Source organism: Carlito syrichta, unplaced genomic scaffold, assembly GCF_000164805.1.
Source record: "Carlito syrichta isolate Samal-C Ts95f unplaced genomic scaffold, Tarsius_syrichta-2.0.1 Scaffold312077, whole genome shotgun sequence".
Lineage (NCBI taxonomy): Eukaryota > Metazoa > Chordata > Mammalia > Primates > Tarsiidae > Carlito > Carlito syrichta.
In genome coordinates this window covers 452,479-471,936 of record NW_007256173.1, presented here as the reverse complement: position 1 = coordinate 471,936, position 19,458 = coordinate 452,479, and the positions used below count along the sequence as shown (strand labels likewise).

General features: G+C 32.6%; 1 protein-coding gene across 4 annotated transcripts; it reads right to left on the bottom strand.

Annotated features, from left to right (window-relative positions):
* Positions 1 to 674: 674 nt before the first annotated feature.
* LOC103272025 (UDP-glucuronosyltransferase 2B4-like) lies at positions 675 to 14,836 on the bottom strand. 4 transcript variants are annotated; one of them, XM_008069516.1, is made up of 7 exons: positions 14,489 to 14,836; positions 14,078 to 14,137; positions 12,616 to 12,764; positions 8,220 to 8,351; positions 6,076 to 6,163; positions 4,983 to 5,202; positions 675 to 954 (listed from the first exon to the last, which is right to left on the bottom strand). In XM_008069516.1, the coding sequence occupies exons 1-7, from the start codon at positions 14,796 to 14,798 to the stop codon at positions 675 to 677; spliced, it is 1,239 nt and encodes a 412-aa protein (XP_008067707.1). In that variant the 5' UTR covers positions 14,799 to 14,836. The 4 variants fall into 4 exon arrangements, with proteins under 4 accessions (XP_008067707.1, XP_008067705.1, XP_008067706.1 ...); XM_008069514.1 differs by having other exon boundaries at positions 14,078 to 14,836; XM_008069515.1 differs by lacking the exon at positions 14,078 to 14,137 and having other exon boundaries at positions 14,330 to 14,836.
* Positions 14,837 to 19,458: the final 4,622 nt, after the last annotated feature.

Here is a 19,458-nt window from a genome sequence, read left to right as displayed (position 1 = left end):
TTTGTGAAACCAAAGACTAAGTGAAATAGTTCAGTTTTGCAATAAAAAGCAGATAGGAGTCGCTATAGTTCTAATTACACATATATTCCACTGAGACCCAAGAAGGTGTGTGTCTTTCCACATCTTTTAGGAAATATTTGACACTGAGTCTAGAGGCGTCATAAAGGTCAAGCAGCACTAGTGGTCTCACTTTATCAAAAGGAAGATTGAGACGTTTCCCACAATTTAATTTTTAAACAATTTCTTCAGCGACAATTAAAACAACAAAATTCTGTTCAAAATAAAGCCAAAGTGTTTTGAGTATTTGCAAAACGGTATTGGTACTATGTGTGGGCTTCTTCATGTTTTTGTACCCATGGACAAAGTGCAAAATAGTTAAATTCATATAAAATTTTTTATATTATTTGTGAATTTGAATAATAAATTTCAATATAAACCCATGTGGTTTCATATTATTTTAATTTTTTCTAATGTTTAAGTCTTTGACATGGAATATTTCTAACATTTAAATAGGTACTAAATCTCTGGAAAACAAATTTTGGACCCAATGGGGTGAGTTGTGAAAGATATTCTGTCACAGAAGAAAGGGAATCCAACATCACAACCTCTTCTTGCTGAAATATTCCAGAAGTGTTACATACACCAGGCATCCTAGCTTTAGGCCTCTGATACAATTAATCCTTTTTCCCCTTCCTCTCTGTTTTAGCAAATTTCTGGAAAAAAAACAAGCAACATTTTGTGACGGTGAAGATCACAGTAGCCACACAGGCCAGCAGGAACCCAATCACATCCAAAGAGTAGTACTGAAACCAGTTGAGGTCGTGGGCTGCAACCCGAAGATGTTTGGCTCCTTTGTGGCGCATGACAAACTCGATCCAGAACGCTGCTCGATCCAGGGGCTTCATTGGCTGATCATGTTGAATTTCTGACAATTTCATAGCATTCTCTTTATATCTGAAGGAGAAACAGAAAGATATAAAGACTGAAAGGGATTTAATTTGTCCAAGCATATGCCAAGTTCTTGAAAGATTTCTGAAAGGTGTCACACAAATGATTCAATGTAAATGTCAAAGAATTGATTTAGTGTATTTTAATTTGGGTCATCACAGAAAGTTCGATTTTTAAATTGGAGCTTTATCATTGACAAAGTTTACCATTGTTTGTAAAGATCGAGAGGAGCTAATTTCTTTCTTGAAGAGGAAATATGAGCCATCCTAAGCACTGTAAGAAAGATAGTAAAAATGCAATTTGACAATGATCATCCTTAAGTTTTTAAGGAGTTGTATTATGGTGGGTGATGTCTCTTAATCAGTCTCTCTGCTTGTACTCTTCTCTTCTGTCTCTACAGTCTATTTCCCAACTAGTAGCAAGAATGATATTTTTGAAGTAAAAGGCAGTATATGACAACTTTCAGATTGAGTTTTTAATTATAGCTTCTTATTGCCTTTACAATAAATTCGAAATTTGTTTTTTGATCTACAGGACCCTTCTTGGTCAAACACTGGCAACCTCTTCTGATACATTCCTCCTGCACACTGTCTTCTGGAGATATTTTCTTCTAGAGATGTTGATATTTTGACCTTAGCACCTTTACACTTTTTGTCCTTCTTTTCCTCTTTTGAAGCCTTTCTCACAACAATCCATGGCTTGCTTCTATCTTTTATTGAGCTTTCCCCTTAAATAGTACCTCTCAGACTGAATTTTCTTGGGCACATTAAGATAACACTCCTAGAATTGTCTTTATTGTTTTGTGCTTATTTTACTATTTGATTACTAGGATTTTAGAATGTTCTACATGCTTCTTAAATGAACAGCTTAAATACAGAAGGTAAATGTCATATACTAAGTGAATAATAGTTCAACCACTTTTGATTATCTTGAACATTATTCTGAAGTGAAGACACCAATTTACCTACTGCCTGGATTGTAGAATATCACAACCCACCTTGAATAACTATCCTCTTAGACCATTTTAGTCACTACTTTTGTCCTCAATTAAGTATTGTCCTGACATAGAACATTATAGAGGAGTTTTGGTTGTTTATATAATTGAATTATATATTAGGTACTCATTTGTGTCTGTTTTTTGTGTAGCAGTTGCTGGTTAATTTCATTGTTATGCAGTATTCCATTGATTGACAATACCACAGATTATTTTTTTATTTTATGATCAATGGGTTGTTAACAACTTTGGACACTACTAACAATTCTGTTATAAGCATTCCTGAATACAGCATTAGTTTACATGTTTATTCATTTTTTTTACATTGGATGTTTAATTGGGAGTAGAATTCCTGAGATACAATTTCATAAATAGTTTGATTTCCTTTTGGATAAAATTTTGTAAAAGTGCATTTTTTAATTTCTAAAATTGAGAAACTTTTAACTTTTTTATGATTTTTAGCTTATTTCCATTATGGTTGGTTGGACTATGTACATTTCTTATATAGAATCTTTTTATATTTAGTGAGTCTTCATTTATGGCCTATGATATGTCAATTCAAGTAATTATTCCACAGGTTCTAGTAAATTACATATTCCAAGTTGAGATAATATATACACACGGTTACATTTACTATTTGTATACTTAAGATATTTCATATTTTTCTTCATTATTTTTTAAAGTATGTTTAGATTTAATGTTTGTGCTAGTATATTCAAATTTAAATTTACCATCTTATTTTATATATTTTTTTCTATTTTTCCAAACTCTTTTTCTTCAGTGTTTTCCCCTCTTTCTTAAAAGTATGTTTATCATTTGTTTTTCAACTATTTTCTTCTTAATGAAGTATTTTAAAAATATTTCTTTATGTGATACACTCTTCATATAATAATATTATTGGTAGAAGAAATAAATGCTGAATTAATGGTACCTAGATCAGGCATGGCATTTTCTACATGTTTTATTTGGAATATGAAAAAATTAATTATTCAATATATCTTTTATCAAAATTAAGACATTTTTACTTCAAAGAGAATCATCAAAAATGTAAAAAAAAAAAAAAATCAATCCTTTCAGAATGGGAGAAAATATTTGAAAACTACACATCTGATAAGGGATTGCATTTATAATATATAAAGAATTCTTACAACTCAACATTGAGACAAGTAACAAAGTTTAAAAATGTCCAATGGTTGGGACAGAAATTTTTCCAGGAAGGTTTATAAATATCCAGTAAGTACATGTAAAGATATACAACATTTCACACCCACTAAGCAGCTATACTGAAAAGACAAATGGCAACAACTGTTGGCAGCTGTGTGGAGGAACTGGAATCCTTCTGTACTGTTGATGGTAATGAAAAATGGTATAAGTACCTTGGAAAACAATTCACGAATTCTTAAGCATAAAGTTTCCATATTAGCCAGCAATTCCACTGTATAGCAATGTTTCTAGTAGTCACAACTGGAAACAACCCTAATGCCAATGAGTTGATAAATTTACAAATAAAATATGGTATATCCATGTTATAAAAATATTATACAGCAGTAAAAAAAATAGTAATACACACAACCACTTGAATAAAATTGAAACTGTTTAAATAAACAAAAAGAAAACTGCTCAGTAAAAGAAGTCATCTACAAAACATTGCAAATTACATGAGTCCATTTATATGAAATATCCAGGAAGAATACTCTAGGAAAGTACATTGGTGTTTTCTGAGGATTAATGGCTTATGGGAAGTGACTTCTGTGCTATATGAGGTTACTTTTGTGCTGATAAAAGTGTCCTCAAATTATGTTAGGGTGGTGGCTTCAAGACTGTGTAAGCATACTAAATATATTTGGAGTCTGCACTTCTAATAGGTAAATTTTAGACTGTGCAACTTATATCTCATTTTCAAATTTATTAAAATAAAAAATAAATTTTCAAACAAGAAAACACATTTTCAGATATTTAATTGAAATATTGTATCATATTTCTTCAAGGGCATTCTTTTTACTGTGAATTATGTCATTTTTTAATGTGTCTTTTATGCTATCTATATATACCTTAAAACTATTCATGTATAGAAATTGTTACATCAATTGGTTACCCATTGAATGTATAGTGTTCAAATGTAACTTTGAAATGACTAATCAAAAGTGAAAACCACTTTTAGATTGATTAAATCATTATATTTTTTCAGAAATTATCTCTTAAAAAAGGGATGAGAACTACACTGAGATATCACCTAACTCTAATCAGGATGGCTATCATCAGTAACTCAAAAAAACCCAAAAAACAAAAAACAGATGCTGGAGAGGATGTGGCGAAAAGGGAACACTTCTACACTGTTGGTGAGAGTATAAACTAATATAATAGCCTCTGTGGAAATCAGTGTGGCTATTCCTAAAAGTTCTAAAAATCGACTTTCCATATGATCTCACAATCCCCCTACTGGGAATATACCTGGAAGAACTAAAATCACTCTATAAAAAAGATACCTGCAAACACATATGTTTATCGCAGCATTGTTCACAGTAGCAAGAACATGGAACCAACTGTGTTGCCCATCCAAAGGGAACTGGATAAAAAAAATGTGGTACATATACATGACGAAATATTACATAGTCATAAAGAAGAACAACATCATAAACTTCACAGCAACCTGGATGGACTTAGAGTCTATAATACTGAGTGATGTATCACAGAAACAAAGAACTAAGTATCACATGTTCTCACTCATAAGCAGACCTTGAACAATTATCATAATGCTGTAAGGAAAGGCTTGGCGGTAGAGGGAAACTGCCAAGAGGTGTGTGGGGAAGCAGGATTGGCAGTAGTGGGAAACTGCCTGGGGATGGGGTGGCACACCTCATCAACAAGGATACTTTCATAATGAACATTTGTATACCTAATCCTGAAGTGTACCCCACATCTTTAAAAAAATGTAATAGAAATAAAAAATAATTATAAATAAAAAGGGATTAAACTAATACTATCAACAGAAGGAACAATATAAATACCACCCAGTAAAAAAAAGAAAAATTATACTCACAAAGGATTATGAATTACTGTCTTCACTGCATTGAGCAAATCTGTACTTGACATTGTGTGGTAGTCCAAGCTAATGGCTACTCCCTTGGTCTTCATGTGAGCCATGTTATCAGGTTGATCCGCAAACAGAGGAAGCCCCACCATAGGGATTCCATGATAGATTGCCTCATAGATGCCATTGGTTCCACCGTGGGTTATAAACGCTTTAGTTTTTGGATGACCTAGAAGTGGATGAATTTTAGCAAAATTTTTCAGAGAAATAAAATGAAAATACCCAATGGAGAGCTTTGAAAGGAGGAGTGTTTACTAGAAAACAGATTATTATACACATCAAACTTTATTGAAATTGCCTTCAGATGCAGTAGGCAGAAAAACTGCTTCTGCTGAAGAGGTAAGTGAAGGCTACATGGAAGAGGTGGTGTGTGACTTCAGACTGGAAAAATAAACACAAGATTACCAGGTACAAAAAGTGAAAAAACACGTTGTGTATAAAAAAGAAATACAATGTGCAAAAAAGAAGAAGAAAAAAAAGACGGCATGTATGAACACATTCTCTAGAGAAACCATACAGTCACTGGGTCTGATACATAGGGAATTTAGGGCAACAGGGAGTGGGATTGTGGGGGTGCCAGAATCAGAGGAAGGGCAGGTCACACTTCATCATGAAACATGTTACCACCTCATTGGGGATTTATGACCAAGGAAATGCAGAGTCACTGGTGATTGAAGAAAAAACTGCTACTTTTAGTGTCATTTGAAACAATTTGTCAGGTAGGGTAGGGACTGGTGTAAAGTTGTAGAAATAGGAGACAGAGTGCCAATCCAGGAAGCTATTGTAATATTCTCTGTGAGAGGTAATCATATCAATAAAGATACTATGATTTTGGCCATTAAGAAAAAAAAGTGTGTTTATATTAAAATACTATTAAATTTATCTTCTTTTCCCTAGGAATGGAATGTAAATATAAAGTATTTAGGTTTTATTTTTGGAGTTTTTGAATAATACATGTTCAGTAACCTTGTTTCATGTTGAAGTATTACCATTCTAACTGGCTGTCACTCACATATTCAGCATTTTTTGGAGGGTATCTTACCAAGAAGGTCATTCTGGGGTATCCACTTGTACAGCCGTGTATTGGGACCTAAAGTGTCTGGTTTCTTGCCATTGAATCTCCATAGAACCTGTTAAGGTAAAGAAAGTACCCTGTCCTATGAATGGAACAACAAAATTATAGCATTTTAGAACTCTAAAGAGATTAACAATCATCTAGTTAAACCCATTTCATATAAAAGATAAAAATGTGAACAAAGTAATGAGAACTACTAAAAGTCTGATGTAAATAGAATATCCACATTTTATATCTTTACTTTTATGATCAGCTGGATATATAAGGAAATCATGACCTTTCAAGCATAGTGGTTTAGAAAAATTAGATTATTAATGAAAAAGTGAAGTATTTTTTGAAATGTTAGACATTTATTACAATTCTAGTTAAAAAAGGAATAATTAATAATGCCTATATATTTATTTTGTGTATGTATTCTATAGTTGTTTTCATCTTCCACATTTAATATTAGTCTTTTTGTATCTTTTTGAGTAATTTTGGAAGTAGTGTGCTTATAGCTATTGTATATAAGTTTTTATATTAGAGTTTGACATTTTTGGTCTACTGAAAAGCAAAGTTATGAAATTAACTACTCATAGGAAGTAAATTAATGATGCTTAAGTAACTATATAACTTCTTCTAGATTATGAATAATTAGACACTATTTCCAAGAAAATTTGAAGTGGCAATTTTTAACATGCATCCAGAGTACTATCAGTATTGACAATTTTGGATTTTTTTTTTTTTTTTGCAATGTAGAAAGAAAGAGTCTGCTGTTACCATAAGTCAAAAACCACCGTTGAAAAAATCAAAATTACATTTCGCTAAATTTTGCTCGTTGATCATGAAAACTTAATACACTACAGAGCATTGACAACAGTTATTAAGATATTCTGCTACAGTCAAGGCTTTTTATTTTTAAGGTACTGAGTTTGGAACTTGAAAGCAATCCATATAAACTGAAGTGTAATTTACAGTGTTGAACTTCAATTTCTCATTTGAGTGTTAAAGTATCTTTGCATTGGGCAAAAAATTAGCATAGGTCATTAGAAGAACACTATATCAGATAGGAAACCAAAAAGTAATTCACAAAGATTCCAGATGTATTCTATATATTAGAAAATAAGTTTTTAATATGTATTATTGAGAAGGGTGTCTGAACTTTTCCCCATGCCTGACTTCCTTCTACTGACTGCATTCTGTCTTTCATTCTGTTTTCTGAGTTGGGAGGAGACATTAATCGGATAGAGTCCTTGTGATGCCACAGCTTTATAATGCACAGGGGTGAGATTCCTCTTCACACTTTGTCTTGCATCATTCTGCCTCAGATGTTAGTAAGGTCAGTACAACCCTGAGGCCAGTTTTTCTTTTTCTCTAAATCAGCCTGGCCTAGTAGTTTATGAACCCAGGCTATTTCTTCTTCCTTTTCTTCTCTTCTTCCTTCTTTCTTTTTCCTTCCTTCCTCCCTCCCTCTCTCCCTCCTTCCCTCCCCCCTCTCTCCCTTCTTCCCTCCCTCCCTCTCTCCCTTCCTTCCTTCTTTTCCTGTATAATACCCTGAAGAGTTTATGAATAGACCTATTTCAAAATGTACAAGTATAAGAGGCCAGATTACATGGCAAGTATAAACTGCATGATGAATTTCAAACTTTTTCATTCCTGTTTCTTATTATTTTTCTAGTGCAAATTAAATTGACCGTTAAAATTTAACTCCTTTTTGATAAAATCTGCACTGTGTCTAGTGTCCTCCAGAATCCTGAAGAAAAAATAAAATAAAATGACAGGACAGAATTTGGTGATTTCTATGTGTCTACTTGTAATACTATGATAATATCTAAACCTCACCTACACTTTTAAAAATATATTTCTTTCTGATTGTAATGTTAATGCCAAAGTAATCATCAATCAAAAATGTACTCTGTACTGTTTAAAAATATTTTTTGTATATTTTTGTTTTTAAACCGATATCTAAAATAATTAGAACTATTCTAACAGTTAAACTTTGGGATAGGAAATTTTACAATTTTTTAAATTTTTAAAAATGTCTAAATTTTTAAAAATTTTACAATTGAACTCTTTACAGAGTTTGACAGATGAACTTTGTGGTTTTCTACCACTGAGGCACTTTATCTAACCTTTTGTGGGATCTGGGCAAGGGCTGAAGCAATCACATTGACCCTTTCTTCTGTCATGTCACTGACCATTGACCCCAGAGAAAACACCACAATACCATTTTCTCCAGAGCTCTGGACAAAGTCTTCCATTTCCTGTGAAGAAAGAATTTACTCCATCAGAAAAGAGCAACAGCACAGCAGACACTACTGAAAGGATTGCTATAATCAACTAATGAGAGAAAATCAAGTATTATCAGGAATGATTGTAATGACAACTGTTTTTTTTTTTTAACTAACCCAAACACTCAGTTTCATTGAGGGAAAAAAATGTATAATATGTGATAGATGTTCTCTATTGCAGCTGTTTATATAAATAAGTACATTTTATTGAATATATATTTGTATGTTTGTATAAGGAAAAAATGAAATAGAGCTATTACACAGTAGTTAGTGAAGATAATGCTTGAGAATATGATCAGACCCTGCATTTATAAGATTATGATTACTAATATAGGTTCTTGAAGGTGGAACCACTTAGCTATAGTCCTATTAAATCACTTGTGTGTATCTCAGGCAGATTTTCTATAGATTTCTTTTCATTTGAAGTAATTAATGTTTAATTTTCATGACTATGAGCACTGAGGAAAACTTACTCACAGTTGGGATAATTTTATATATTTTCTATCAATATTGAAACATTTTATATAATTTTATATATTTCATATCAATATTATATATTTGTTCTGTAATCCTTTATGCCTCGCTTAAAGTTGTCAGAGTTCACTAGTCTTTTTTTTTTTAAAGACTCTGGAATTTAAGAATCACATTGTGGCATCTGGTATTGTAGTCTGAAATTTCTGTCAAATAATCCTAAGCGATCCATTTATAATACAGTCTTATAGCATATAGAGCTATGTCATTGAATAATCTTATTTTTTTCATCATTGTTTAGATATGACACCTTTTGTCATTGCTTTTCACATTGTAAATTGGTGTTCAGGCGCAGTGTGCAATTTCTCTCTTCTGTAAGAGAACTCATCATCACTTTGCTGTGTATTACAGGGAGCATTTGCACCACAATGAGAAAAGTTCAGTAGCCCATTCTGCAATGGACATCTCGTCACCCTCTTCAGTTCACTCACGCTCAAGTAAAGATGTACTTGCCAGAAATTGAGAATTATTCTGACATGTAGTCCCCAATCAGGGCCAAATTTTAATTTGAAATAGTTTCAGACTCTAATTTTGTACTAAACCTTTCATGTTTAAACCATTGTTTATAACACACACACATTTTTTTCTAAAATTTGATCATGCAGACCATATATTGTCAAGTATTTTTTCAAAATATAATTTTGACCTTATGACAACAGTTTTAACATGGGAATCATGTACTACTATTTCAGATATTCCATGAGACGCCTAGGTGTGATTCCAGTCACCTCTAACCACATGTAATGTAACTCATGTTCAATGTTTTATTTAACTGACTTACAGCCCAGAGCCTTTTTAATCCACCCAGTGTTGAAGAAATACAACCTTAATATATAGATTCATCACTGAAGTGGAACTGATTGTTTCTCATTCTGTGGCAACTTTATAAAAATAATACAAGAGGGTTCGGTGGCTCAGCCTGTAATCCCGCGCCTTTGGGAGGCTGAGGCGAGTGGATTGCCTGAGCCCGCGGGTTTGAGACCCGCCTGGGCAGGCGAGACCTCATCTCTACAATAAATCAAAAAATTAGCCGGGCGTGGTAGCGCGTGCCTGTAATTCCGGCTGCTCGGAAGGCTGAGGCGGAAGGATCGCCGGAGCCCAGCGGGTCGAGGCTGCGGTGGCCGGGAGCAGCCACTGCACTCCAGTCTGGGCGACAGAGTGAGACTCCAACTCAAAAAAAAAAAAAAAAAATACAAGATGAGTGTAAAAATTTTTATAAAAGAATGAAAAATATTGAAAAGGAAATAAATTTTTATTATTTCTGCCTTAATGGAATTAAATTTAAAATGTGTATGTTTTCATTATGATTTGTATTCTATTTATATAACTCAATGTATATATATGATATTTATTTAGAAAATTTTAACCTTATTATATACGTCTTTTCAACCTACAAAAAATGTTGTGATCTTGTTATATTCATCAATTTGTTCCTTAATTTTCTCCTAAATTTGTATTATGACTGATTATGTTATTAAACTTTTTGATAGACGATTGCAATGGTATGGTAGGCACATAGCATAAGTTTTCAATCACTCCAAAATTTAAGATATTTGATTTATTGCCAATGTTTATTTTGTGAGTATTTTTCATAAATATTGAATCTGCATATCTTGTCTTATTTTTTCTATGCATGGTTTCATATCAGTACATTATGAAGCAAATGGCTGTATGCATTTTTAAAACATTTGATACATTTTTACCAAATCTTCTATTTTAAATATATATACAGAAATTATGCAAGAATCTAATATTTAATTGAAAAACAAGTAACTTGAGGTAGAAATTACTTTATATAATAAAGTATTCGAGAACAGGTTTCATAAATCTTGACTTGGATTCAAATCCTTCTGCAAGTTGATAACAACACCCAGTGTTAGTAACTATCACTATTGTACTAGTGGTCATCTTGATTTTTGTCCTCATTCTCCTTATGTTCTCTTCTTCCACCTCCTGGCACTATCATCTTCCTTTGTATGTAAGTGAGGAAATCATTTAAGGATAGAATTTGACCGCCTATAATTTCTATTAGCCTTATCTTAACTTTTTTCCCTTGAGAAAGTTCTATATGGAGTCTATACAGTTTGTACTCAACATAGATACTGGTTTTAACCATTAAATAAGATTTCAGTGTTATGATGTAGGTAATAGGAAGGTAGACAAACATGATCTAATGACAGATTATATAATAATGTAGTAAAAATGATATTTATTATTTAAAATTGAGCATTTATTCTTCCATGTTTAAATTTCAGTCACCTTTAAAGTATCCTTCATTTGATGCAATACACCTACCAAGACATTTTTTTTCAGGGTTCAAAACAGGTTTTGAACTTGTTCATTTTGATGCCTTTGAGTGCTTCTGCCATTTTTTGCTTCACCTCTTCCACAATGGTAAAACATTTCCTTTGAGAACTTTTTTCATCCAAGAGAACAAGAAAAAGTTGTTCCGGGTGAGATTAGGTGGTAAGCGAGGTGGGGGCATGGGCGTCATGCCATTCTTTGGTCAAAAACTGCTGAACACTCAATATTGTGCGGACAGGTTCATAGTCAGGGTAGAAGAACTAATCACCTGTTGCCACAATTCAGGACATTTCTTCTGCAACACAGCCTTGCACAATAATGCTAGCTAGTACACTGATGCTGATGGATTCCTAGAAAATTAACTAATGGGGGAAGCCTGTACTACAAGGGACCTGCCCTCTGAAACAATTTTGGTTTTTTAGAGTCCTCCCCTGTATGTCTTAAAAGCGTGATTTTAATTTACAATATATTAGGTTCTTATGATCATTTATAAGAAATATTCTACATGCTGACAAAATTATTTAGTTATTATAATAAGGGCATTCTTAGATAAACATGGTAGAAATTATTTCATCTAATTTATACATTAACTGTTAATTTTCTTTGCGTTTCTCTGTCAGGATACTACAATATTGAGACACAATTTCCCCAAAAGAACTTTACTGAGGTGAATTATACCCTTGGAATAAGGTAGAAAATACCTATTTAATAGACTAAACTATCCCTTTTATGTTCTAAGATGTAAACTTCTGGGTTTTCAGTGAAGAAGAGTTTAAATATTTGAGTAAAATCAAGTAAACATTTGGTTTGGCAGTCAATACTGTAAGGGCCATGCATTTATATTATTAAGGAATTGTTTTCATTTAAGCTAGAATATTGATGAAGATCCACTGATTAATTATCAGTGATTCCACGATACTTTCTATTCCTACTGGAAGCTTTTTGGACATTGCTATCTTTTCTTAAGAGAATGTTTTCCACACAATTTTTATTACTTGCTTTCATCCTGTTTTTCACAGGAGAATGTAAAGTGTGTGGGGACAGAACTTGTGTCTATTCTGTTTCTCTGAATATCCATCACTTACATGTGTCACATGGTAATAATCACTTTATAAATTTTCTTTGAGTGACAGTGAAGCTTTCTCATATGTGGCATAATTAATGCTTAAATTTAAGCAACCTGTTGTCAAAGTATCCTTAGTATGGCTCTTTATACTGTAATGACAACAAAACTTATATGCTTGTGATAATATAAAAATATGTTACTCAATTTTATCTGCTTTACCCCACTCACTTTCCATCATTCTTTCATTGTAAGCCAAACACTAGGAATTAAGAATATAAAATTATTCCCACTAAACAGTCAAACAAAACAAAACAAAGCAAATAGAAATATGTTTACCTTAGACAGGGCTTTGGCAGGTTTGCAGTGGAGTCCTCCAACAAAATCAAAATTTGGTAAGAGAGGGCGAGGATATTCAAAATCCCAATAGGTTCGAATGGGCCACATTTCAGCTTTCCCCATTGTCTCCAATAATGTAGTGGGTCTTCCTGATGGAAAAAAAGAAAATAAAAGGTAGATGATACAAGAAAATTGACATGTGAATGTACCAGGAGTTTTCTGAAAGGAGTCAAAATAATGGAGCCAAAGATGTTTACAGTGTTTGCAATTTGATAAAACAATATACATATATTTATACAAAGATATAATTTTATTTTCATATATTATATATTGATCATGAGTATTTGTAAGAAGGGCAAAGCATTAAGAGAATTTTGAGAGGAAACTACATCTCTTACATCATGTCAGTAGATTCATAGTCACAAATAATTATTGAAATCAGCCATAGGGAATTTAAAATGTATTTGTTTATACTCTCTAAAGCTGCAACAATAATAGATATGCATTTAAACAACTCTTTGACCTCCATTCTCAATTAATACTACTGCTCTGATAAAGACAGTTTTCTAAGAAGTACCTACTCTAGTTTGCACAATTTATTCAGCTAGTCCCTTGATCATTGGTTCTTCAAGCAAAAAGTATTATGAGAGTATGAGTAAAACCATTGTACTACTTGGTTTATGTTATGGTTCGATAATATGAGTTTTTAAGTACACATTTTCAATGACAGTTTGAAAATTTTTAGATATTATTGAAATAAATATTACTGCTCAGTTTTAATGTGGTTTACATTTCTTAATGAAAAGACATAGTTTAAAGAAAATATATAAAAAAGGAAACTGATGCTCACATTACAAGATTTTCAGTCTTAAGTCAAATGATCTCTAAGCCTTTAGAGAAGAAGTAAAAAAGCACTAGAAACCTCAAATCACCTCTATTGGTTTTTGTGTGGGGGATCCAGGCATTATATTTCTCATTTGTGAAGAAAACATTCCAGTAATGTAGGAAAATATTTCTTTTCTAAATAAGAAAACTGAGGTATGAAGGGGAAAACAATTTCTTCAATGATATATAGATAATTGTGCTAGAAAAATGTGTAACCCCTCAATCTACATGTGTCCTTGTGGCAAGATGTCTTTTGATGTATCTAATAACTTTTTTAAAAAGAACACAAAAAATGTGTAGTAAAATGGATGTGTGATTGCTTAAAGAAATATCAAATACCATAATGTACAATTTTGTGACTTCCTAGAATGTTTTGCATGACTGATGGACACAGGGTTCAAACTGACCTTATCATGTAAATCTTCCCATAATATTTGAGACTGATAAATCATCTAATATTTTTATTTCATCATTTTACTTCCAAAGAAAGAATTACCTTCCTCTGATTTTATACAAACTCACCTTCAAAGACACAACAAAGTTAGAGCTTCATGCACCAAGAGAAAAGATGACTTACCTAGTACTTCACTGTAAAACTGATCCCATTTCATCATGTCAAAAGTTTGAAACCAAAAGCCAAAATAAAGCACATATATCATATTTTTTATCCTCTCCATGAATGTCATTTGATCACTTAATTCTGACAGAATAATAGGTACATAGGAAGGAGGGAACAGAAGTCCTCCACCATACTTCTCAAGTACGTAGCCAGGAGAGAAGCGAAGACTGTACACAAAGGGTATTTTAAGTAGTTCAGCCAGCAGTTCACCACCGGGACCAATGGTATCTGCAAGAAGGACATCAAACCTTGCTTCTTGTAGTTTTCTCATGAGTTTCTTATTTAAAACTGTATCTTCACAGAGCTTTTTAAATACATTAGAAAAATCCCACATGATTTCTTGTACTTGTGAAAAAAATGACCAAAATGTGTCTTTTGGAGCATGTGTCCACAAATTGATCACTCTCGTGATAGTATTCTTATAATCATTTTTAGTTAGTGAGGTAGGATAAACTTCAAATTTAATAGTGGATGATTTGTTGGGATCAACAAGAATGGAAATTGAAGAAGCCAATACAGTCACCTCATGACCTCTCTGGACGAGTTCATCCAGGATTGTCTTCATATTCAACCAATGGCTGTATTCTGTGGGCCACACCAGAACCTTTCCACAACTCCCAGAGCTAAAGTAACAACTCAGCTGTATCAGCAGAGGAACTGAGACCCATTTCATAGACATCCTGGTGTGACACAATGCTCCTTTTCCAATTGCTGTTTCATTCTGCCATTCCTCATGCTTATATCTAAGGATAAATCAATTAAGAAGTTAAAACATAACCTGTACACTTCAGAGTAAATACATTGTATTAATAGTTTGAGCATGTGGATGACAAGAAGATAGAAAAAAGGTAGATGACCTCCTGTTTACTCAAGTATGTTTAATGTCTCTTTTATGTTTGTAAGTGCTATCATTTGGCCAACACCAAAGGTCTTGCATGGCCAAGGCACCTGTATTTTGTAACATACTTTAGAATAGTGTCAACAACAGTGACAGTGGGAAGTTCCTGATTCAATGAATCGATTCTGTGACTGCCATAGGTGTGACACAGAAGTAAAGAAAAACAAGAATCAGCGTTTCTTGAAAATCATGGGTCAAGAAATTTTATTTTAAAAAAGTTATTGACTTATTCATATATCAAAAAATCTACCAAATATTGTGTAAAATTCATGTCACATATTATATTCACAACATTGTGCGTCTACCACAAAAATCAGTTTTAGGGCATTTTTATCTTTCCAATAGAAAGATATTGCATCGTTTTTTTTCTTCCTACCCCGGTTTCTACATTTCTCCTATCCTGGACAACTACTAATTAAATTTCTATATAGATTTGCCTATCTGGTCATTTTTAAATAAATGCAATCACTTTCTATGTGGTCTATTATGATTGACTTCTTTCACTTTAAATATTATTTTAAAGGATTAATTATGGTATTGCATAATTAAAGAATTTCATTCATATGAACTTCATAAGAACTTCATTCCTTCTTATTACTAAATAAAATTTTATAGTATGAATATGCACATTTTATTTATTTATTCATCATTGATGAACATTGATTTTTTTTCAATTTTGGCTAGTATGAATAGCAATGCTCATACACATTTGTATACAAACTTTGGGTACATATGTCTTTATTTCTCTTGGGTATATACACTCAGAAGTAGGATTGCTGAGTCATATTCGATTCTATGTTCAACTATAATATGTTAAACTCTACACGCAACATTTTAGGAATAGCTAGACTGTTTTTCGAAGTGACTGCACCATTTTCTATTCAAAACAGCAATGTATGAGGATTTCAATATCTCCATATAATTACTGACTCATTATTACTTGTCTTCTTAAATTATTGGCAAGCTAGTGCAAGTGATGATATATCTCATTATGGCTTACCTTTCCTTGACAACTAATGATACTGAGCATTTTTTATGTTCTTATTAGCCATTGTATATTCACATGCTTTGCCCACTTTTGGTTGGAATATTTTTCTTATCATAGAGTTATGTTTTTTATACATTTTTAGTGCAAGTTCTTCATTAGACATATGATTTGCATATATATTCTCAAATTATGTAGGTCTACTTTTCACTTTTTTGGTGGAATTCTTTGAAACACAAAAAAATTGATAAGGCCCAATTTATACATTTTTAATTTGATTGCTTATGCTTTTGGTGTCATATCTAAGAAACCACCGACAAATCCAAAGTCACAAAGAGTAGGACTTTTGTTTCTTTTTGGAGTTTTATAGGAATATGCATTATATCAGAGCTTTTGATCCATTGTGAGTTAGGTTTTGTAAGTGGCTTGAGGTAAGGAGACCAACTTTATTATTTTGCATGTGTGTAATCAGTTATCCAGCCAGCATTTGTTCAATTCCTCCCATTGAATTGTTTTGGCACCTTTGTCAAAAACCATAATTGTGTATGTATGTTTCTGGATTCCAAAATCTGTTTCATGGATATATATGTCTACCTGTTTGCCTGTACTACACTCTTAATTATTGGAGAGTTAAACTTGGCTCTGGGAGCAGAAAGTGTAAGTCTTTCAAAAGCATTTCTTTTTTTTAGATTGGAAAATATAGTCTATTTAGAAACTAAATTAGAGAGAGGAGAGAGAAGATTCACCTCCCAAAGCTAAGGGAGGAGACCAAAGCCCCAAAAGCATTTCTTATTTTACGATTGTTTTGAATATTTTAGGTTTTTTTCATATCTATGTAAATTTTAGGATTTGTTTTTCAATTTATATAAAGAAGGTAGTTGGGATTTTGATAGGAATTGTGTGGAATACGTATACCATTTTGGGGAGTCAAATAATGCAATAGAAATTTGGCAGGACTAGTTTCCCAAGACAGAAGTTAGAAGATCTGAATCTAAGATCCTGAAATAGTGGGGTGTGGGGAGAAGAATGGTGAAGCCAGCCAAGTTCAACTAAGTCCAAGCTAGTGTTGAAAGCAACTTCTGCTTGCCCTTTTTATTCATTATATACAATTTTGGCTGCCTGCATAGAAACACCTTAGTAATCACTAGTCATCAAGGAGATGCAAATTAAAACTACACTGAGATACCACCTAATTCTAGTCAGAATGGCCATCATCAATAACTCAAAAAATAACAGATACTGGAAAGGATGTGGTGAAAAGGAAACACTTCTACACTGTTAGTGGGTGTTTAAACTAGTACAGCCTCTGTGGAAATCAGTGTGGCGATTCCTAAAATTTCTAAAAATCGACCTTCATAGGACCTCACAATCTCTTACTGGGAATATACCCGGAAGAACTAAAATCATTCTATAAAAAAGATACCTGCTCATGTATGTTTATTGCAGCCTTGTTCACAATAGCAAGAACATGGAGCCAACCACGTTGCCCATCAAAAGAGGACTGGATAAAAAAAATGTGGTACATATACACTATGCAATATTTTGCAGCCATAGAGAAAAACAAAATCATGAACTTCACAGATACCTGGATGGAATTAGAGTCTATAATACTGAGTGATCTTTCACAGAAACAGAGAACTGAGAATCACATATTCTCACTCATATGTGGTCCATGAACAACTACCGTAATACTATAAGTAAAGGATTGGCAGTTATGGGAAACTGTAGGGGGTGGGGGCAGGGAGGTGGGAGTGACAGTAGTTGAAACCTGCCTGGGGGGGCACACCTCATCATCAAGGGTACCTGCACAATGAATGTTTGAGTACCCAACCCTGAGTTGTACCCCACAATTTTAAAATAAAAAAATTTTAAAGTTAAAAAAAAGTAGAAATCATCAATCAGAACACAGAACTCCCTAATTTGAAAGACAAAGTTCCATTGCTTATTCTGAATCTACCAAACTGAATCAGAGACACAGACATGCTGCATGTTATGAGGTTGAACAATGGTGGATTTGTACCCACTCCTATGCTAAAGATTGAATGTGACTAGAATTGACCATAATTTAGTAGCCAGGCTTTACCCTAGTAGATATAAACATTAAAATAGACTCCAAAGTTCAAAAATAGCTACATCACTCTCTTCCAATACAATGGAGAGATGGATTCTTGATATTCCTGCTCTGCCATACTTCATGCTATCTCTCCTAAGCATTGTTTTTTAAAGTTTTGAAAACTCAATTTTTATGTAGATTTATTAGACTAAATATTGAAATGGGTAATCTTCCACAAACAGCTTTTGAATAAATTTTGATTGTAAATACAAGCATATTATGATCACTTGAAGCTTAAAATTGCATGTAATTTTCTATTTTATTTTATTTAACTGTTTTAACTAAAGCTAAAATGGAAAATTGTCCTTAGTAGTTTTTTAGAAAATGCTAAGTTATAATAAAAAATTTTATCAACAAAAATGATATTTTGGTGGAACATTATATAATGGACATTGCAAAATTTTTACTGCAATACAAAAAATTTCACTGCCTTTAAATAGAAGAATCATTACATAGCAATATTTCAGGAATCTAGGCTGTCACTTCCAGACTCAACCAGGGTCTCATCCAAAACCATTAAGTATAAGAAAATAGAGTCCCGAGTACTCTGATAGATGGAAATCACATTTTTTAATATGTTTTATTTTATTCTTAGTTAAAATATATGTATGCCTCAGATTTAAAACAAACAAAAAACAAGAACAAATCAGTTCAGGCTACATGGAAGATTTAAAACACAGAAAAAGGCTAACATAAAATAAGTGAGTAGTTTTAGCCCTTAATTTTTTAAATAGTCTGTAATATGTTTTCTTCAATTAATGTCACTTTTTAAGTAAGACAATGGTCAAGGATTTTTAACTTCCCTCTACTAATCTTTAGTTTTTGCTTTTGAAGCTATTCTGTTAATTTTTAAATTTTAAAACAGAAATCTTTAAATTTCTGTTTAATTATCACTAAAAATGCATTTACCTTTTTTTACACATGTGAGGTACATAATTAAAAAGACTTTCTTGAGTTTTAGATATCAAAAATTAAGATGATATGGTTTTCTGTGTAAACTGGGCATGAGCTGATGCAATCATGTTAGACAGCTCTTCTGTGAGATTTTTTTTTTTTGTTGAACCCGGAATAAATATCATAACTTCATCTTGTCCAGAACTCTGGATAAACTCTTCCAACTCCTATAAAGAAATCAGAGTTTTTAATATAAATGTTTGGTGCAACACAAATAAAATAGTTCCATAGTTTTTTCAGTGTCTGAATTATTAGGTCAGCCCTGTCTTTGCATATGTTCAACCATATTTGAAGGTAAAATATGACCAAAAATTAGGCAAATTAAAAATGATCAGAGCCGGGCTCGGTGGCTCAGCCTGTAATCCCGCGCCTTTGGGAGGCTGAGGTGA

Bases quoted from the DNA above. Each gene is read 5' to 3' on its own strand.
- LOC103272025 (XM_008069514.1), bottom strand. From the start codon at position 14,798: ATGTCTATGAAATGGGTCTCAGTTCCTCTGCTGATACAGCTGAGTTGT. The intron at 8,352-12,615 runs GTAAACATATTT...CTTTCTTCACAG, and splicing joins CTGCCAAAGCCCTGTCTAAG to GAAATGGAAGACTTTGTCCA. The intron at 6,164-8,219 runs GTTAGATAAAGT...TTACCTTAACAG, and splicing joins TTGCCCAGATCCCACAAAAG to GTTCTATGGAGATTCAATGG.